This window comes from Bidens hawaiensis, unplaced genomic scaffold (assembly GCF_021521415.1).
Source record: "Bidens hawaiensis isolate Kalapana, Puna unplaced genomic scaffold, B.hawaiensis_p1.1 tig00009159_1, whole genome shotgun sequence".
NCBI lineage: Eukaryota > Viridiplantae > Streptophyta > Magnoliopsida > Asterales > Asteraceae > Bidens > Bidens hawaiensis.
The window spans coordinates 115,567-137,624 of record NW_027491673.1 but is presented as its reverse complement, the minus strand read 5'-3'; the positions used below and the strand labels follow the sequence as shown (position 1 = coordinate 137,624).

Genomic DNA, 22,058 nt, shown 5'->3' with positions numbered 1-22,058 from the left:
ATAAATTTGATGATAAGTTGGAAAATAAAATCTTGCCATTCAAATTTAACTAAATTTCCGGGCCAATCAAATTCAAACATATCACATTTTTTATATAGTATTTTAATAATTTTTTTATTTAAGTTCCATCATGTGAAACATGACACACTTTACGTGGGACGTTTTTCACCGTCGTAACAACGACGTGGGTCTTTCGAACCCTTTTGCACGTAAGAAACATAAACTTTGAAACCCTTTTGCACGTAAGAAACATAAACTTTGAAACCCTTTTGCACGTAAGAAACAGGAATCAAAGACCCATTCAAACACAAATAATATTTTTTATCAAACCACTTAATTCCAAAAAAACACTTCTTTCTGGACACAATTTTTACTTGAACTTGACCAAGTCACTAACTTGGTTACCAAACTATCAAACTGATATAAACCCTTGTCCTACTTATTATGTTACTCCATCCAAACACCTATTTTGATCATTCATTCATCATGAAGAATGACTTCAGTAGAAAATACAAAAGTTTATTCCTGTTTCTGGTGTTGTTTGTGACCGTTATTCGAGTTGAATCAAGATGCATAGACAAATGCCTTGCTTTAGCTTCTTACACAATGTGGGAAAAATCAAACATCACATTTTTAACCCAAATCTTTTCCACTACAATCCAACAAATTCAAAGTTACAACCCACAAATCACAAATCCAGACATAGTTGCCGTCGGTTCAAAAACAAATGTCCCGTTTTCATGTGCCTGTAACGATCAAGATTTTCTAAACCATCGGTTTGTTTATACTGTTGGTTCGGGAGACACATACTCATTGATTGCGGAAACTTATTTTTCGGGACTCACCAATGTTGATATGTTGAGGAGGTACAATAATTATAATGAGGTAAATTTGCAGTTTGGTAGTCAAGTTGATGTCATAGTTAACTGTTCTTGTGGGAATATTCATGTTTCTAAGGATTATGGGTTGTTTATCACGTATCCGATTCGAAGTGGTGAGAATTTGTCCTCTATTGCTAATGAAACCGCGGTAAATGAAACTCTGTTGAGGGAGTATAATCCGGGATCAAGTTTCTTGAATAAGGATGTGGTGTTTGTTCCTGGTAGAGGTATAGATTTCACCTTGCATTTTAGATTATTTCACTTAGGAATACTGATTGTTTAACAAAGTTTGTTGTTATATTTGTCATGATCATGATATAACATCATAATTAGGAGTATAAACGAGTCAATTCGCTCTTGACTCGTGAGCTACTCAAGACTGGCTCGCTATAAGCTTGAATCGGGTCGAGCTTAAATGAGCTAGAGCCTAACAATAAGCCTGTTTAATGCATGAGCCTGACTTCACAAATCGAGCTCGAGCTAATCTAAACAAGCCTGTTATTTATACAATTTTTATTTAATATATTAAATCAATATTAATACTATAATAGTTATATACAGATTTATACTGAGCCCGACCTGAGCTCGAGCCTAGTTGAGCTCGGGCTTGGATCGGCTCGTTTACACCCCTAGTCATTATAATCATGATAATTATCACAATCATAGTCATAATCATAATCAAACTAATCTTGATCATTATCATAGTCATATTCATATTCGACTCATAATCATATGCTCAGATCATATTTAAGAAATGAAATTATATGATTTGTCTTACTCATAAATTCTCAAAGTTTTTTGTTTCTTTTATTACAGATCAAAACGGAACTTTTCCGCCATTAAAGACCAGGTAGCCTATAACCCTTCTCAATTTGTTATCTGCAGGCCAAAGCACTTTGCTCATATCTGATTAAATCTTTATGTTTTTGCAGCACAAGGGGTAGTCTTCTTTACCTGATCATTTGGTTTACTCTTTTTCTTGAAATTTTGATAATTTCTAAATCAAATGTGAAAAGTCAACTGATTGATGTGATGGTTTATGCAGGGTTATCCGGTGGTGCCACAGCTGGTATATCTATTGGAGCAATTGCTTGTGTTCTTTTCCTTGGCATTTGCCTCTACTTTGTCTTATACCGGAGGAAGAGCGACGCGGAAGGATCATTGCTACTTGAAAACGGACCTGAACACCTTCATGGTAAATTGGTAATCCTAGAACTTTTATTTCTTCCTTTCCTTGGAATATTTGTTCGTTACAATTTGATGTAATGTGTAGCTTCAAACATTATTTGTTTGTTTTGTTGTTGATTATCTTATCTGTAACACCCTAGGTTAATCCCACATTAGCCACGGACATGTTAACTTTACTTTTTTTTTTATCGTTGATTATTTGATTATGATCACCAAATCTTAGACAACCGCTTCCAAATCAACACGCTAATTTTTTATTTATTTTTTCTTGACAGTTATTATTATTATCTCCCTCCATTGAAATCATAGCATTTAGATATTATTATTCCAGTCCTTTTGTAAGTTACAACAAATGATTTATGCAATTATTCTTTTTGTAGATGCAGGCTCAGGAGGCAACATGGGAGGAACTACCAACTCAGACCGTCTTATTGGCGGTGGGATCACGGGTATAACCGTGGACAAGTCAGTGGAGTTCACATACGAAGAGCTTGCTATGGCTACAGATGACTTTAGCCCCACCAATAAGATTGGTCAAGGCGGTTTTGGTACCGTTTACTATGGAGAACTCAGAGGCGAAGTTCGTGTTTTTAATGATCATAGACTTGTTTTCTAAAATCTTAAAAAAAATTTATAATATTTTATATAGTTTTTTGTAAGTTGATTATGTTTTGTGTTGACTAGTGCAGAAAGCTGCAATAAAGAAGATGGATATGCAAGCATCAAAAGAATTTCTTGCAGAACTGAAAGTGTTAACACATGTTCATCACTTGAACCTGGTAATTTCTTGAAACTTATGCAATTTTTTATTTGTCTTTAAGAATGCAATGCTTTTTATCTAAACCATTACAACATATTGTTCTGTTTTTATCCATTTTGATTTAAAGTTCTTGTTAATTTTCAGGTACGTTTGATAGGATATTGTGTTGAAGAATCGTTATTTTTGGTCTATGAGTTTATCGGGAATGGAAATTTGAGCCAACATTTGCGCGGTTCAGCAGGTAGGGTGACAAAGAAAGTGAAAACATTTTTTTAACTTGTCTTGTTTTTAATTGAGGTGTCAAATGGGCTTGGTGGGTAATGGGTCGAAAAGATTCAGGTTAACTCATGTGGTTTTCATTTACTACGGGTTAAATAGTGTTGTTTTCATTTACTATGGGGAAAACGGGCCTCGTTAGTTGGGATGACACTAACAACTTTTTTTTTTTATCTTTGTGAATAATTATGTGCTTAATATTTTGAAAAAAAAAATCGTTACAATTTAGGAAGTTGTAAGCATTAAAAATACACTTTGACCCATTTGACCCGAGAGGATATACCATAACCCGATACGACGTATTCATATAAGAGACTAGATTTTATGTTTTAACTATGAATTTGTAATGCTTTCAGGTAGAGAACCAATTCCATGGGCTACAAGAGTTCAAATCGCCCTTGATTCGGCTAGAGGGCTCGAGTACATTCATGAGCACACGGTTCCTGTCTATATCCATCGCGATATCAAGTCTCCCAACATTTTAATCGATGAAAATTTCCGTGCAAAGGTGATGAACATTTAAAAACTTATATTAAAACTTCCCACTAGAGAATAAACCCCATGCTCTTATGGTTCCATAGGTTGCTGACTTTGGGCTGACCAAACTTACCGAATTCGGGAGTGGTAATTCCTTACAAACCCGTTTAGTCGGGACATTTGGCTACATGCCTCCCGAGTAAGTTCCCTTCAATTCTTTAATAATTTCGGAACAAGACACGGTCTAAAGTGAAAATTTTGGTATAGATATGCTCAGTATGGTGAGGTTTCTCCAAAGGTTGATGTATATGCTTTCGGGGTCGTATTGTTTGAACTAATATCCGCAAAAGAAGCCGTTGTCAAGACGAATGAATTTGGTAACGAGTCCAAAGGACTTGTTGGTTTGGTTAGTTCTTGAAATCTTGATCAAATGTTTTTACATTATTTACATTATGTCTTGATGTTTCTTGTGCTTTCTTCTTTGTAGTTTGATGACATCCTAAGTTTATCCGACCCAAGTGACGGTTTACGCAAACTAGTTGACCCAAGGCTAGGATCCGACTACCCTCTTGACTCGGTCCGCAAGGTGAGTAAAACTTACAAGAATAAAATAGTAAATTTGTTTTTTAAGGTGTTAAAATCTAAGTGCATATAGGTAGCACTGCTTGCTAGAGCTTGTACACATGAAAACCCGCAGTTGAGGCCAAGCATGCGATCTATTGTGGTCGCGCTAATGACACTGTCATCGTTGTCCGATGATTGGGACATTGGATCTCTGTATGAGAATCAAGATTTTGTTCAACTGATGACGGGAAGGTAGCATAAGCATGTGGATCTCATGACGTTGTTAGGCGTATGAAATCGAGTCATGTAAGCGTCGAGTAGTGTTCCAAAGAACATGTATGATATGTTAAAACCATAAGATATACATCATCTTGTATTATTTTATAGAATCATGCATGTATTTAGTAGTGTAAAGTTATTCTTTTTCTTTTTTCCTTTAGCATCAGTTGTTGAAGGTGTCCTTCAATTCTTTAAGTCTATCCCACATATTAATACAAACTATACTATAATGAATTAGACGATGACAACGGATTGGCGACAATCATTGGCGTGTTACCACAACTCCGCTAGCAACAACGTTGATGGACAACACAAAAGTGTAGTCGGCGGTGATGACTTGGTGATCAATGTCGACGACTATAGCTGAATGGCAGCGGTCATGGTGCATTGGTGTGTTGATAAACACGAACATGAGAGAGGAATAGTAATAGCCAATGACTATGATGATCTATTCTGATTAAACGACCACAAATCGAATCCCTATGGGAATGAGATTGTGACTCGACAAGATGCTTAGATTAACCATGACTTAACATGTAAGAGTTAGTGAAACGTTAAGGTTAGAACTTTAATGGTTTGATATCATTTTTTAAAGTTGAGCGCAAAATGTTGTTGGAAAACGAATTGGAAAGACGTTGGGGTAAATGCTGAGTTACAATAAAGTGAATCGGATACGGGAGTGGATCGTATGATTCTAGTGTTAGTGCCAATTGGTAACGTGCCATGAAACGCTATGATTTTAGATAATTGTTAGATGTCGTGTGGCAGAGCAAAGATCAAGGTAATGGAAGGCTGAACGTGTTTAACGATTTAAGCGTGTTAAGGTGAGTTATATATAATATGACTCTTGTCCTTTTAAACGACTTTAGGATGGAATGCATGCTAAGTTTACTGGTTTTAAAAGCATGCAATAGTAATTTAAGTTATGATAAATATTATGTAGTTGGTTGGTTCAACAAATGTTCCGACTAAGTGATTGTATGAACCTGATCAGTGATCATCTCTCGGTGAACACATCAACGTGTTCCGACTAAGTTGTTAGCTTGTTGTTATGACATGAGCAGTGGCGGATCTTGTACATATAGTATGGACGGGTCGAAAGTAACGAGACTCAAAATTTCTCTTCCTACTTCTAAGTTTATGGTCGGCAATCCGGGTCGGGTCGGGTCAAACAATAATTCCAAGCCCTAACCTACCATATTGAAAAAAAAATACAAAATGGAGAAACGCGAATTGCCGAACCTAGTCTCTACTTGCTTCTATTGATTGTTTTGAGTAATCGATTTCACACCTACACGAGTAAGTTCCAAACCTCATGTCTCAGCACACAGCGACAATGCCCAATCAATTGATTAATCAAATTCACACCAAACTATTTCACCAATTCACTTGCTTGCTTCTCAGCTTCTGGTTTGACTTCTGTGTCAAACCTGACAAGTCATTAAGTCACACAGTGGCCAACGCATAATGGAAACTCCGTTTGTTGTTGTGTTCGAAACCATGTTCTAGGGTAGGATTTTGGGTTTAATGTTTGGTTTTATTGGTTTAAAATTTATTTGGGCTTGGGCTTATGAAGCTCTATTTCTTAGCCTTTCTTTTTATCTTTATGTTTATTTCGTAAAAAATTTATGGTTCTTCGGCTTTAAACAAGCTTTATTTTTTAAAAAGATTCAAGGCAAGCCTAGACTCGAATAACTTGGTTGGGCCGGAATCAATATATATATACTTTTTTTATTTTTTCAGAATATATACACACTACCGATTGAAAAACGTGGTGGGGCCGCGGCCCGCTTTGGCCCATTAAAAGATCCGCCGGTGGACATGAGTAAGCATGTTACTGTTTGGTAACTTGTAAGGACATGAATTTTTTTACGTAATGATCGATAACATTCGTATAAGGTTATTTAGATGAACAATTGGAGTTTCATTCTTGTTTTAAAGTTTAAATGCTTCATGACTTGGGTATCTATTCTTTATTTAGAACTTTTTTTTGAACGGTGACTTTCACAGTTAAGTTATCTCACTGCGCGAACACGTCGCGTCCCACCACCCCACCCAGGCCAATTATGTTGACATGATCGGGATCCACGCTGGCATCCGAGTTTGGCTTGGCGTTCCCGGTAAAATCCAGTTGGCTCACCTTGCCCGAATGCATGACAGGTTTTAATGCTCTGGTAAAATCTGGTCGGAATCAGGATTCGAACCCGACACATCCAGGTCATTCATCATGTTCCTGGACATTAGGACAACCCTGCCGGATATTCTTTATTTAGACCTAAGTAAGCTAGATGATTGGTTTGTTTATAATTCTGGTGCATATTCAATGACTCACGCACTCAACTTTTTTGAGGTGTGACACTTGTACGTTTCTTTTAAACCACTTTTATTACTTAACTAATCTAAAATTACCAAGACCCGGTGTACAATATAGTGGGATGTTTCCACATCCAAAAGATCCCAAAGCATCAGCGAACACCGTCCTCGAGGCGCTTTAAGCATTTGGGAAAGCGTTGGGTGAAGAGAAAAAATCTTATTTTTGATTGGTGGGTTGGTTTATATGTATTATATTTAATAAATAATAATATTAATACTAATAATAATTAGTATGAACTTCATTCACTACACCCCTTCTTGTCAAAAAGCATATATGGTGATGTGGCGTCGCATGACGCAAAACTCACCCATAAAAGCTTCTCCCACTTTACACGGTTTAATTTGCAACAACAAACTACCAATACGTACAAAGCAATCATGTTTAACCTATAACACAATGTCATTTGAAATTTAACCTTTGATATTAAATACTTAACTATTCGTTAGTCATAAAATTAAATAAATATAACCATCTAAGAACATTCTTAACTCATCCCTTAAAATTATGTGAGGGGATTTTACAAATTATAGGATGAGATTTCGAGTGGTCGTGTGTGTAAATTATATGGTGGAGGGAGAAAAAATAGAGATTTTTTAAATGGGTTATAACATCTTATTTATTTGTAAAAACGATTTCATCAATAAACCTTAAGTATAATATTAACTTTTTTATAATAAATAAAATTAAAATCCAAAAAAATATATAAATACTATAAACGAAAAATGTATAACCCTGTAATACGAGAGATAAAGGCTAGCGTGTGTGTGTGTATATATATATATATTATAAAAGTTATTATAGCACTAATATGCTCATGAGTTGGCTCAAGCTCAACAAGTGAAGTTCGGGCTTAAGCTCGTTTATTAAACGAACTTACTTTTAGACAGACTCAATCTCAATTAAACTCAGCTCAATTAAACATCTTTGTAAGCCACACAGCTCAACTCGTTTGCACCCCATATACCATATTTACCATATTCCAAAATTTAACATTTTTTTTGGTGAGTTGTCACATTATTTTGCTATTTTGGTCACACATCACACTTATCATCATCATCATCATCTGACATAGAGACATGACGTGGCCATTGCCTTTTTACTCTGTAGCTAGCGTTTTTCATGCGCTTGTCATTGTCAACGTAAATAAATTCACACAGATTATTGCGATCACAGAACTAAAACCCTAATTCACTCTCACCTAATCCTCCCCCAATTATCCGATCGCCGTATCGATTGATTCACGTTATCCGATCTCGTCTCTTCCGCCTCTCAATTTCATGAATAATTTTGTGAGTCTATTCTTTTCAGATTCATCGATTACAAAATTAGGTTTTTGCTTGTTACGTTATGTTGTGCTGTTTCTCGATTGTACGTGAATGCGAGTAATTGATATAATTGAAGAATTTAGGTTTGATTCGATGATCGATGATTGATCGTATAGTTTTCGAGCTGAATTAGTATTGAATTTAGATGATTGATCGTATAATTTACGAGATTTGTGTGTGTATTCGGTTACACGGGATTGTTGATGTGTTGACTCAGGACGATGACTTGAGTCAACCATCCTGTTTTAGGTATACAGTCTGTTATTTGTGATATGCTTTGTTCAACATTTGATTTTGAGAAAGTGAATGCATTTAAGGTGAAAGTTTATTGATTTTGTGATCTAGCTAGAAGTTACTTTGTTGATTTCTGTTTACTTGATTTAGCAGTGTTTGCTGGTTAATTCTTTCTGACTGACAAATGACTCATGGATTATTCCGCTGTTGTTGATTTAGAAATCTACTTCTTAATCAAGTTTTATTGATTGCTGAGTCCATTTGGTCTCAAAGTTTGGGTGTTTGATGACAAACTGACAGCATGTCTTTGTGCAATTTTTATTTTTTATTGAGTTCAACTTTAGTAGGAAGGAAACTGTATTGAGTTTTTACTTTAGGAGAATTTGAAATCTGTTTTATCTTATCTATTTATATTGGATGAACGAGTGCTATATGATGTTTATGTTCTTCTAAACATATATCTCTGTTTTCTGTGTTAATAGTGAAGATGGATGTGCTTGTTCAAAAGGAAGATCAAGTGAGTAGTTATGGTTATGATGCTAAAGAAATGAATATTCTTGGAGTTAAAAGGAAGATGATGAGTTGTCAACGGTCATCAATGAAAAGGACAAGATCTTGTATCCGGAAAACATGTTCTTCTGGTGATTCTGAAGATGAAAAAGAAAATGTTCGAATCATGAGGAGCACATCAACGCCAAAAACAAAAGAAGTAGATAAGACTGCAAGAACTAGTGGAAACAAAGGTTTGTATGGGAAGCAAATGGTTGAAGATGATGCTAGTGACTTTGATGAGGATTTTAGTGAGGAAGAAGAAGATGATGATGACTTTAAACCGTATACGCCGCGTAAAAGATCTAAAGCTTCAAAACGTAAAGGAAGACGCGCTAAAGATTCCGGAGCTTCAGATGGGAAACAAAACTCCAAAAACAAAGGTATTTCAAACAAAAAACAATGTGCAACAACCAACAATTTAGAAGATAAACAGGAGGAAGAGGAACTCACAGACAGCAATACGAGCAAACAAGATGATGGCCTTGACAGTAGTCCACGTGATGCATGGATATTAAGAAGCCATCGTACTGTTTCTAATAGAAACAACCTTGTTGAAAACAATATGCTATATTATGACTGTGATTGGGAAGATGAAGATGAAGATGAAGATGAAGATGAAGATGAAGATGAAGAATATGCTAGTGAATATGATGTAAATGAAGAAGATGATGATTATGATGATGAGGACGAAAATGTAATTTTGGCATCAATGGTGCAATATGAGTTGAATAACCTTGAGACAAAAGGAAGTGTGAAAGGCAGGAAGGTGGAAAAGGATGTTGAGTTAATAGAAGATAGAAAACAAACATCTTTTGTGAAATCTTATCCCAGTAAAAGCGATAGTTCAAATGATACGGCTATAAAAACAAGAAATAAAGACACAGGGAATTGTAGTTCTGCTTCATCAGGTGGCACTGCTATCAATAAGGTGCTTTTTAGTGGGTTTTTTTAAGACAGGCTAACATCAACAAAGAAGCTTGTTTTTTTATCCTTACATTTTACTTGGTAGTCTCACTCATGTTTCCGGTTTTAATCTACCAGGATCGGAAGTGTCATCAATGTAAGAGAAATGATAGAAGGACTATTGTACCCTGCAACAAATGCAAAGAAATGTTATACTGTATCCAGTGCATCAGACGATGGTTAGCACTTCTACTGTTTCCAGTTTTTGGCTCTAATGTGACATGGTGCTGATTTGCTCATAAATAAATTCTATTTCTTGACAGGTATCCTCAATTATCTGTGGAAGAAATTTCTGATTTATGCCCTTATTGTCGTGGAAATTGTAATTGCAACTTGTGCTTGCACTCAAGTTTCAAGGTTTGTTAAGCTATCTGAAAACATTTACTCGTACAATAACATGTTCTAACTTATAAGTTTTTAACCATCTTTTTATATTATGACACTTTTTAAACAACAGATGCCAAACATAGATCTAGCTGACGCTGAGAAGGTGCAGCATCTTCTGTATACTATTAACTTAATCCTGCCATTTCTGAAACAAATTCGCGATGAACAAAATAAGGAGATAGAGGTTGAAGCGGGTGTTCATGGTAGTCATTTAGAAAAATGTTGAATACTTTCTCTTTTTCATCAAAATAAGGAGATTTAGTTAAGTGAAAGTCTTCTTTTAATGCAGGGGTATCAGAGTCTTCAATTACAGTAAGTCAGACTAGCTGTTACACTGATGAACGTGTCTACTGGTAAATTTTCTTGTTAATTCCTCTATATAATAAATACATCTATTCTTTTCAACTACCATAATCCTAGGGCTGTAAACAAGGCGAGCAAGGTTGGCTCGACTCGGGGCCAGCTCGTTTATATTATAGTTATTTTTTACACATATTAAAATAAAAAATGTATAATTTTTTACATGCGCACAATGCAGAATATATAAACTATACAATTTATAACTTAAGTTCAACACATAACCAAGTTCTGAGGTAAACAATTACTAGTTCACCATTAAGGCTGTTAAAACATTAAGTAAAACAACATTTATTAAGTCTGTTAAAACAGTAAATAAAACAACATATTTGTCTGAAGTAACAGATCTATCACACAAACACACACAGACACATTAAAATTTGGGTGAGCCAAAAGAGCAAGCCACGACTCTCAAGCCGTGCCACCCTTGGCTTGAGCTAGGCTTGTTTACAGACTGAGCTGGCTCAGTTCGGCTAGCTTACATATTTGCCGATTTCAAGGAATCGGGAGCTTTTTGAACAACCGTAATTAATTCTGTGCCTGTTTCATGGAGCAGCAACTACTGTTCAACGTCAATCATTGATCTTCATAGAAGTTGTCCAAAATGCTCATACGAGCTATGTCTTAATTGCTGTCGTGAAATAAGGAATAACGGTCTTCGTGGTCAAATAAAAGTTGACTTCAAGTACTTGGATAGAGGTATTGATTATATGCATGGGGGGGACCCTCTACAAGATTCTTTTCATGTAAAAAGTCCAGAAAATCCCTATGATTCTGCTGTTGAATGGGTAGCTAAAGACAACGGGAGTTTGCTTTGTGCTCCAAAAGATATGGGCGGATGTGGCGATTGTTTATTGGAGCTCAAGCGTTTGTTAAAAGAGGACTTGATTTCAGATTTGGAAGCAAAAGCTGAGTGTATATTGAATAAATACAAACTTGATTCAAACATTATTACAAATTCTGTTAATTCTGTTACAACTGTTGGCAAGATGTATCAAGTGGCGGCTAGTAGAAAAGGTTCTGGAGATAACTACTTATACTATCCTGATTTTAAAGAAGCCGAGCTTGTTCAGTTTAGACACCATTGGGCTAAAGGTGAACCAGTGATTGTTAAGAAGGTTCTAGAACAAACACCTGGTTTAAGTTGGGAGCCCATGGTTATGTGGCGTGCGTTATGTGAGCATGTGGATCCAAGTGTGAGTTCAAAGATGTCACAAGTGAAAGCTATAGATTGTTTGGCTGGTTGTGAGGTAATTCTGGCTTCTCTTATTTGTAGTTATTGCTGCGAGCTGTCGCTTTTAGATTTAAACATTCCTTGGAGACTGACTAGGGGTGTAAATGAGCCAAGCTTTAACGAGCCCGAGCCTAATAATGAGCTTGTTTAATAAACGACCCCGAGCGTAAGCTTCTCTTATCAAGCTCGAGCTTGCGATCCTAAACGAGCCTATTAGTTTTTATTAATATATTTAATATGTATTCCTATAATAATTATTTTATTATTAATTTATGAAAAAAAAGTAATGAAATAACACGTATATTTTTTTTCCGAACAACATTAAATAATACATGCACTAAACTATATATAAGTTCATATAATTAAAAGTGTATATAAATTAACTAATTAATAAATGAGCCGAGCCCTAGCTTTACTTATGGAGTTGGTTCACGAGCCTAAACTCACCTATAGTTTGTGTTAGTTTGTATATTCTTTATTAGTATATTAGTATATATCGTTAAATAATGTTCTATATATAAATTCATGATAAAAGTATTTTAAATAGTATATATATTATGTTATATATAAATTGTTTTTATGGATATATACAACATTTAACCAAAAATTTACATAAACTAAAAAATAAATAATAAATGAGTTGAGCCATGCGGGAATCACTTATCGAGCTCGAGCACCCAAGCCTCTTCTTTATATAATATATTTTGTTATATTTGTTATATAATAGTTGTTTTATTTACGAAATCAAGATAAACGGCTCGGGCTCAGCTCTTATACACCATTAAGATTGACTATCTATGCTTATATCAGTTAGAGGTGGCAATTTTGCCTCATTTAGATAAGAATTGTTCAAACTGAGTCGTGTTTAATTTACAGCGGTTTAAATGGTAATATGAGTTATTAACCTGAAAAATGTTTATTATTTTATACTTTATTTCACCGTTTTTTTTTTCTTTTTACCAATTTTGTTATTTTGTGTAGGTGGAAGTTAGTACTCGGAAATTTTTTAAAGGTTATTCAGACGGAAGGCAGTATGAGAATTCGTGGCCTGAGATGCTGAAGCTGAAGGACTGGCCACCATCTGATAGGTTTGAGGATCTTCTGCCACGTCATTGTGATGAGTTTATCAGTGCATTGCCCTTCCGACTGTACACTGATCCAAGGTCTGGGTTTTTTAATCTTGCTGTAAAGTCACCACCAGGTGTTATTAAACCTGATATGGGCCCGAAAACATATATCGCGTATGGAATGGCTGAAGAACTTGAACGAGGGGATTCTGTTACCATGCTTCATTGTGATATGTCGGATGCTGTATGATATTTTATATTTACTTTTAATACCTAATTACAAAACTTAATTTTAAGGTGTGCATGGGCCTGTTTTGAGCTCAAACCAAACAAAATAAAAAAAATTATTTTTTTTTAAAAAAATCGTTCGCTTTCAGTTTTTTTGTTTTAAGGTTTTCGGTTTTCACAATGGGTTCAGTTCAGTTTTTGTTTTTACAATTTTGCCATTTGGCTTGAAATTTTTGAGCCAAGGAACAAAAAAGCCCAAAATAATGAATTTGGACTTGAAGCATTGGGCCTCAAAACTTTTATTAGTTTATTACTTAATGTTGGGGCCTAAAATTCTTCGGCTACATTATTTATTATTTTTTTATAAATTATTTAACATTAAAAATAAGATTATGATTCGCAAATTAAATAAGCAAGTCGGGGTTTTCTTTTTTCAGTTTTTACGGGTTCGGTTTTTTCAGTGTTTGGTTCAAGAAATTAAGTGGTTTGAATTAATGAATTTGGACCTAAAACTGTGTATTAATTGATTATCACGCATTTAGGCCTAAAATTTTTGAGCTACACCATTTATTAATTTTTCATAAATTATTTAATCTTCAAAAATAAAAATAAATAACACAAAGCCAGTTATTTATTTTTATTGTTTTTTCGGTTTTTTTGGTTTCCGGTACATGCAAAATTGAAACCAGAAATTAGGTTTTTAACAAAACATAAAACCAACTTGGATGGTTTTGGGCTGGCTTCGGTTATTTTGGTTCGGTCACGAGTCGGGTATCTTAATTTGATGCACAACTCGTAATTTTCATGCATAAGTTGTGATGTTTGTTTCTACTGGTACAGGTGAACATATTGATACACACAGCTGAAGTGTCGGTAAGTAATTATCAGAAGCAGGCAATTCAAGACTTAAAGAAAAGACACAAAGCTCAGAATATAAGAGAAAAAGATGGACCACATTTCGAATGTGCAAATGGATCTTCTGTAGGGAAAGATGAACATGCTATAAATGAAGATGACGACTCTAATCATGTTGCAAGTATAAACAAAGAAGATGCTGAAGAAACAGGTGGTGCACTTTGGGATATTTTCAGAAGAGAAGATGTACCAAAGTTACAAGAATATTTATTAAAGCACTCCAACGAGTTTCGGTTTACATTTTGTTGTCCTGTGGAGAAGGTTTATCATCCAATTCATGATCAAATGTTTTACTTGATGGTTGAACACAAAAAGAGGCTAAAAGAGGAATATGGTTAGTACTTGTTCATTCAGCTTGTCATGTTATGTATATCTGTAAACTGTAATTAATGTGATGATGTGTATAATTTAGGTATAGAACCGTGGACATTTGAACAAAGGCTTGGAGAGGCTGTTTTTATACCTGCTGGATGTCCACACCAAGTGAGAAATCTTAAGGTAAAGTTCTTCTCTCATTTAGTACTTTATGATTCTAGATGCTATGTTTGTTTTGAGGTCGTGTTAAATCTCTAGTTGATGCCTAATATGCCCTGAACATTCGAAGAAATCAAGGTAGAAACACTGCAAATGTTTTGCAGCTACTGTCATGACACACACACACACACACTTTTGTCTGAAAAAACTCTTATCTGCTGTGTTCTTAAATTTTTATAGATACTTGTGATTATTAGTTAATGTTAATCGTTATGATTTAGTTTAGGTTGTATATGTTTCAGGTGGCAATGTGGTAATATATTCGTAGTTCTCTGTTAGAAAAATAGACTAAGATTGGATAGTTTTCTTGATAATTATACCACTAAACATGAATCGTCTTGTTTATTTAACTAATGGAGGGTTCAGTTTATCCACCTTCCGCTGGGTGGGTTTCTCTTATCAAAGCAGAGGTTTGATTAATCAAAGTGGATTTCTTTATCCAAAACAAATATTATTTAAAGGTATACTGGTTTTTATTAATCCCAACTATTGCATTTTGGTCGCTGCCGGTTCCAACTAATGAATTGGCTCCTGACGGTCCCAACTTTTAACGTATTTGTTTTCAACGGTCCGCGACTAACAGACTTCTAACGTCGTTAGTTGTAGGTCGCTGGAAAAACGTTTTTGACGGGAAAACACACTTTTTTTCACTGGAAAACACCACCTGAACACCGTCACCACCACCAATTGACTCACCGCCAACCAACCACCACCCGATTTTGACGATGGTCCTAGGGTTCCGGTGACCTCAATAATTGGGCATTTTACTAGAAAAATGCTCCTAAATGTCTGATACAAAGTTACAAAGATGTCTTAGACGAAAATGTTGAGTTTTTTGGGAAAAAACGTGAGTTTTCCGGCGACCTGCAACTAACGCCGTTAGGATTTTGTTAGTTGCGGACCGTCAGGAGCCAATTCGTTAGTCGGGACCGACATCGATCAAAAGATAATAGTTGAGATTAATAAAAACCAATATACCTTATTTAAATGCAATTATGAATCTATGAACAATATACAATAGAGATGAATGGTATTTTGTAAAAACAATTGCAACATTAATACAATACAGAAACCTATACATACACACACAAGTAGGATAACAATTTTTTAATAAAATAACATGAGGGAATATGAAAGACCAAGGTTGCAGTAATATGACCCTACAAGCTAAACAATGGTAGTCACATGAAGTTTGGATCGAGAGATGTCGAATCGAGTGGGAAGACAATTCATTGGTTATATTTGATGGTAAGAGTCCATCAGAGCACCATATCACGAATGAAGTGTAAGTGAATCCCAAGGCACGTGGCGTTAACATTATCACACCATGACCATGCGAAGGTAAACATAACTAAGATATAGTGGCATAATCCAACGAATATCACACACTATGTGGGCAATAACCCGATACTCTTCTTTTGTACTAGATTCCGTAGCTGTATGTTGTTTCTTGGAACTCCAGCTAATGGTAGCTAATGGTGTTGGGCAAAGAACACACAATAGCTAATGGTAAATTAATGATCATTTGGTTAGCATCAACATATGCATGAACGGCAAGACTAGAAGACTTTTGAATAAATGGCCCATGGAAATATATTATCATCGTACTTAGTAAATCCCACCAACAGTAAAGCTATGGTAGGGTGTAAGGGTAAGATGTAGTCAACCTTACTTTTACCCGGTAGGAAGTAATAGAGAGGATGGTTAAAGTAAGACCCTAGACTCGATAGTAGTTTTGCATCGAGCCTTGGACATAAGGCACATAGCAATCAACCATTGGCATTGTTGCACGTTCCTTGTCTTTTGGGTATCAACGCCACCACATAATGCATGATTTACCTTCCGCAATTAGTAAAATAACGTCAAAATTAGTATAATTTCACTCCCCCAAGGGCCCACACACATGCACATTATATGTGCACACAGCAAGCAGGGGTATTCTTAAATATCGTCAATGCTTAACTGTAAGAAGGTGTGAAGAAACTAAAAATGTTTCTTTAACCATATGATCTCTTAACTAGTCAAGACGAGAGACTGAGGGGTATCAATCATGTTGTGGTACATATAAAGATCATTCAAAGGAACATCAAAATTATATATATCTGACGACCGAAAGCCACAGGGTAGACACCTACAGAGGTACACTATAAAAATGTCAATTATATACTGTTGTGAGAAAGGAAGAACATCAACATAGAACCATAGACGTGGCCTAAATACCGAAGGAGTTCTTGTGCACTGTGAGAATGTAAGCGTTCAATAAATGCTATCAAGTGTTGCTTGTGATACGAATATCATCAACATCAAGAACATTGCATATCACAGTCATAAGAGTTAATAAATATACATATATCCAAGTTGCGCTAACTAAATGCTTGTATATTAGAAGATAGCTTGAAAAACCAAGCCCTCGGAGCTTGCTTAAGTCCGTAAATGACCTTTTGGAGCAAGAAAACATGATGTGCTCGATCAGAGTCCGCAAACCCAAAAGGCGGGACCATATGTACAGCCACGGATAAATCACCAAGGAAAAATCATTATTAACATCAACTTGCCGAATATCGTAGCTACAAGGGAAAGTATCGGATACACAAGGCAAATAGTGGTTGGTTTGTTAAACGAGCTAAACGTCTCAGCACAACCAATACCCTTTAGGTCTTAAGCCCTTGGTAAGAAGTCGGGTTTTACAGTCATTAGATCCATAACTATGTTGCTTTTCCATGTGGCTTTTCTAACAATGTTAGTTGTAAGTTCCAATGGTATCATAAACGAATAAGGGAAAGAATAGAGTAAAAGGTATGTTGCTAACAACAGGAGACACAGACGTACTAGGAGACACGAACGTAATGATGGGAGAAAAATGGAAAAGATAGTTCGTGGAAGATGACATGGCCGAAATTGTATGTGCGTTAGGTGTGAGGAGACAAAGCCATTGGACTGTTGTTAAAGAATCACTATTGATATATTGGTTTAACCAAGATTGTAGCCACAGCTACTTCCGTGATCGGTATGTTGGTTTTGTTATCTATAAATAAGTGAAATAACTAGATGTGTCCTTTTCTCTTACATAGTTGCATATTTGAGAACAAATGGTGAGTAATCAGAGTTTAAATCTTGCAAGATTTGAAGACCCAAAGTTTAATCGGTGTCCAACGCTTTAAGTTGATATGTAAGTTTAGCATAATCACATAAGCTAACACAGTGTTTATAATTGAAAATTTGTTTTTTGAGTCGTATATTTTTTTTTTTGCAAATGCTTGTTGAAAGTATCTTCAATAATTTTCCAAAGTTATAACAATTTTTACGCAACCATCTTGTTTTTCACATTCAATGCTCTCGAATGAATTTGCTTTCGCCGTTTGAATATTGCAAATTTGTGCTTAGTGATGAGATTTACATAGCAACATGCTCATGGACTTCAAATTTGTGACTAGTGATGAGATTTAATTTCTCGAAAAATGTAGTCAGTATTTATGGGATGTCGGTCCTCATGTGAAAACATCGGCGATGTTATATTGATCAATATTTGACCTAAATATCTCCCATATTTTTTATATCAATGTATTAATTGTTAATCCTTAATTTTTGGTGTTTTAAGACTTAAATCAGCTACAATTGTTAGTGTTTTGCAAGTTACAAAAGGTTAATTTAATTGTTAATGGTAGGATGGTATACTGAATTGTGTGTTAAATTGTCATATATAAAACCCCTTATCATACATTACATACGCGAATTCCTACACCCTTTAATTTCTGAAAACACGCGAGCCCTAACGAGAGAAAACTACGACGGCTCCTCACCTAGGATTGAAATTCATCATTGTCGTTCAAGCTTTGAACTTTCTCCATGTAAATTGATCTTTTTCCATATCAATTTCTTGGTCATGTGATGGTTAATTCGTGCCTCAATGATCATAAGGTTAAACCTTTTTTAAAATTGACACATGAAATTATATCACAAGATCTTGAATTCATCAATATATATCCAAATAACCATCAATTCATTCAAACAAACACAGCTGAATCTTCAATCGAATCAATTTTTTTACTGAGCATAGTGAAGTTTTAACCTTGAATGTTTTAGGTTTCGGATTTTGACTTGAACGTATTCGCGTACCTAATGTACGTTAAACGATTATTGTACGTAACTCACCCCTATATGTTCTACATGATATTAAAATTACCAATACCTTGCCATGATAATAGATCTCAAATGTTGGTTCTTGACTGATATACGATATTTTTCCGCATTAATTGCATAGTTCTCGAATACTAGTACTGCACAGGTATATCAACGTTTCTCAAGTTTGATATTCGATATTTTTGGTATCACTTAAAATGGCCAAACACATGTGGTATATGGTACAAATTCTTAAGTTAATTTTACACATAGTTATCAAATGCGTTAGGCGCACTCAAGGCGCATAGGTCTCACATGGGGTGTAAAAAAGCGAGGACCTAAGAAAAAAAAGGGGCACTTAATGAATACATATATATATAGAGAGAGAGAGAGAGAGAGAGAGGTGGGGAATGATATTTTAAGAATTTGATGAGTTGTAAGAAGTTAATATGAGCCACATATTTAATTAAATAACTATAAAATATGTGGTTGTGATTAAATTTAATTAAAAAATGAATCAAGATAGAGAATATAGATTTTTGATGATTACACATTAGTAAAAAGTTTAATTCGGTGTGCAAAAAAATACTATATTTTTTTTACTTCACTTACAATTACATATTAAATGTGTAAAAAAATCAAAAAATAAATTGTTACGTTGAGTTCTTTCGAGTTCTTACAACAGTGATTCTCAGAAAAAATCAATATATTTATATTAAGATAAGTGGAGATAAGGGAGAAAAACCCAAAGCAGTACCAAAACAAGTACCGTACCGATATACATGTACCAACAAATAAGAACTTGATAAGTTGTAAGAACTTAATATATGCCACACATTTAATTACATAAGTATAGAATATGTGGTTGTGATTAAATTTAATTAAAAAATGAATCAGGGAAGAGAATAAAGATTTTTGATGAATACACGTGTAAAAAGTCGATTCGGTGTGTAAAAAAATATTGTAATTTTTTTACGTCACTTACACTTATTAAAAAAAATCAAAAAATAAATTGCTATGTTGAGTTCTTTCGAGTTCTTAAAACTCAAAGTGATTCTCATATTTAGATCAGTGGAGATAAGGGGAAAAAGCCCAAAGCAGTACCAAAACAAGTACTGTATCGATATACATGTACCAACAAATACTCGTACCCGAACTATACCAACAAATACGGTGTGGTTTTTGCTACATAGCTTTGATTAAATGCAGATTTGGTATTTTTGGTACCAGTACTATAAGTGTGACCATGTGACACTTTTAGCTAAGGTGTGTATGATGTGATTCAACTTAATTGAAATAAAACTTACAATGATTGCAACATTTGTAGATGATTGAGTGGTACATGACTTATTTATAGCCAGAAATTGGCGGATACCATATACAATACATAAAAGAGAAGAAAATATATTTCATTAAGACATGAACAAGAATATGCAGTCACAAGAAGATCAAGAAAGAGCAATACAAGATATACATCATAATAATAACATAATGAGGCTATATGAAATACCAAAGGGTGTAGCAATACACCCAATTCTATTTAGTGTGTGTTAGTGATTTTGAAGTTAACATGATGCCTATGGGTTTCATTTATTGTTAAAAGTTGATAAGAATTTACTTCTTTGGAGCCTAGTAATCTTGGAGAGAACCTAAGGGTTTTTTGTTTAGTGGCATCAGGGTGTTGAATAAGGTTTTTGCCTTTTCAAGTAGTCAAGTCCCGTGGTGAAAAAATTGATAAGTAAAACACACAATTGAAAACTAATTGAAAACAATTAGTACAAATGTCACACTATGATTAAAAAAGTAATAAAATTCAAATGTCACACTAATTGAAAACTAAAGTACAAATTACATAAGTAAAACACACAATGATTAATAAAATAGAAGGCCGTACTATACATCAACTAAAAGTGTATGATACTTAGAAATTAGTATTCTTATTTAATATGAACTTGTTATAAATTAATTAATGCTGAATTATAAATTTCTAAATAATAATGAACTAATAAATAAATATATACAATATACAAACTTTTTGAACCTAGGATATCTAAAACATCTAAATATGTCTTTCATGTATACAAAATTAAAATTCTATTTTTATAAATAATACTGGTTTTGTTTTGCAGAAGTGTTCATTTTTACTTCTGGTAGAAGTCTGAACTCTTGAAACTGCAAGTGTTCAAAGATGCTATGATGACAACATGGACACACAATTAGTTGTCACTATCTTCTTGTGATATCATGTAAACACTAAAAATTTATAAAATATAATTTAAAAGATTGACAGGAGTTTCTTAGAAGAAAGTAGGAACCTTGCATATCCTTTGTGACATGAAAAAATTATTATTATTATTATTATTATTATTATTATTATTATCCTATAATAACATGTGCTGCTTTGTTGCAGTCATGCACCAAAGTTGCGGTCGATTTTGTTTCTCCCGAAAACATACATCAGTGCCTCCAACTCACAGAGGAATTCCGTAAGCTGCCCGTTAATCACAAAGCTAAGGAAGACAAACTAGAGGTAACAATAGGTTGTTGCTATAATATTGTTTTTTATTATATTCCATGCAATTTATGAATTCCTGTTTAATTGTTATTGTGCAGGTTAAGAAGATGATCTTTTATGCAATGGACCAAGCAGTTACTGATTTTGAGAAGTTAACAGCTAATCTATAAGGGTAACAGGTCTTATATTTATTACTAGTGGCATAATCCGATGTTTAAACCACCGTCTCATCGGCTAATAGGTTAATGTGGTGTGCTTTTGAACATAAATGTTTTAATAGCATTCTTGTTTTACTGGGCTGTTTTTGGGTGTGTGGTGTTATTTGTCAAACTGGTTAGTAGGCTTGTCTTACAACTCTAAAAAAACTAATAGAATGTTAATGTTTCTTTGGATCAATTTAGCTTTTTTCATGAGAAGATCGTTTGCTTAGGAGCATAGATAAGGGGTAAAGAGGTCTTTTCCTTCACTGTTGGAAAAAAATACCTTTTTTTCTTTTTTCTTTAAAATACTTGATGCAACCGGAATCATACGGTTCACTAAAAAAGGAGAGAGTTTGGACAACAATTGTGTCGTGTTAGCACTAAAAAAGGAGAGAGTTTGGACAACAATTGTGTCGTGTTAGCATGTTGGTAGATTTGAGATTGAACAAGACAAACACTACTCACTTATTCATGTATAAAGCATCATCCCTAACTGGACAAACTTACATTGCCGAACACAATCGGTGTAACTCGTTTATCTAAACATGTCAAAGGGGTTGGCAAGTAAAAACTTGCCACCTTTAAGGAAACGCCTACAAATGGCTGACATGAAACGAGTTAACATTTTC

The 22,058-nt window shown here is 34.5% G+C and overlaps 2 protein-coding genes across 5 annotated transcripts; both read left to right on the top strand.

The window, feature by feature from the left end:
* The first annotated feature begins 460 nt into the window (after nt 1-460).
* LOC143531378 (lysM domain receptor-like kinase 3) lies at nt 461-4,548 on the top strand. Of its 3 annotated transcripts, none has more exons than XM_077026684.1 (11): nt 461-1,108; nt 1,698-1,731; nt 1,814-2,076; nt 2,450-2,649; nt 2,759-2,848; nt 2,974-3,070; nt 3,462-3,613; nt 3,687-3,781; nt 3,850-3,988; nt 4,070-4,168; nt 4,238-4,548. In XM_077026684.1, the coding sequence occupies exons 1-11, from the start codon at nt 487-489 to the stop codon at nt 4,400-4,402; spliced, it is 1,956 nt and encodes a 651-aa protein (XP_076882799.1). In that variant the 5' UTR covers nt 461-486; the 3' UTR covers nt 4,403-4,548. The 3 variants fall into 3 exon arrangements, 2 of the variants coding, with proteins under 2 accessions (XP_076882799.1, XP_076882800.1); XM_077026685.1 differs by having other exon boundaries at nt 4,229-4,348; XR_013135015.1 differs by lacking the exon at nt 4,238-4,548 and having other exon boundaries at nt 3,860-3,988.
* A 3,426-nt stretch (nt 4,549-7,974) lies between these two features.
* LOC143531377 (lysine-specific demethylase JMJ26-like) lies at nt 7,975-21,583 on the top strand. 2 transcript variants are annotated; one of them, XM_077026682.1, is made up of 12 exons: nt 7,975-8,088; nt 8,841-9,838; nt 9,952-10,052; nt 10,137-10,230; nt 10,331-10,463; nt 10,550-10,613; nt 11,174-11,867; nt 12,833-13,162; nt 13,987-14,395; nt 14,474-14,559; nt 21,125-21,244; nt 21,328-21,583. In XM_077026682.1, exons 2-12 carry the CDS (start codon nt 8,846-8,848, stop codon nt 21,397-21,399), a joined length of 3,096 nt encoding a protein of 1,031 aa, XP_076882797.1. In that variant the 5' UTR covers nt 7,975-8,088; nt 8,841-8,845; the 3' UTR covers nt 21,400-21,583. The 2 variants fall into 2 exon arrangements, with proteins under 2 accessions (XP_076882797.1, XP_076882798.1); XM_077026683.1 differs by lacking the exon at nt 7,975-8,088 and having other exon boundaries at nt 8,436-9,838.
* The last annotated feature ends 475 nt before the right edge of the window (nt 21,584-22,058 follow it).

Excerpts from the sequence above, each read along its gene's own strand:
- LOC143531377 (XM_077026682.1), top strand. The coding sequence starts at position 8,846 with ATGGATGTGCTTGTTCAAAAGGAAGATCAAGTGAGTAGTTATGGTTAT. Across the intron at positions 10,053-10,136 it reads ATCCAGTGCATCAGACGATG|GTATCCTCAATTATCTGTGG; the intron begins GTTAGCACTTCT and ends ATTTCTTGACAG. Across the intron at positions 14,560-21,124 it reads ACCAAGTGAGAAATCTTAAG|TCATGCACCAAAGTTGCGGT; the intron begins GTAAAGTTCTTC and ends GCTTTGTTGCAG.
- LOC143531378 (XM_077026684.1), top strand. The coding sequence starts at position 487 with ATGAAGAATGACTTCAGTAGAAAATACAAAAGTTTATTCCTGTTTCTG. Across the intron at positions 2,077-2,449 it reads CGGACCTGAACACCTTCATG|ATGCAGGCTCAGGAGGCAAC; the intron begins GTAAATTGGTAA and ends TTCTTTTTGTAG. Across the intron at positions 3,989-4,069 it reads CCAAAGGACTTGTTGGTTTG|TTTGATGACATCCTAAGTTT; the intron begins GTTAGTTCTTGA and ends TCTTCTTTGTAG.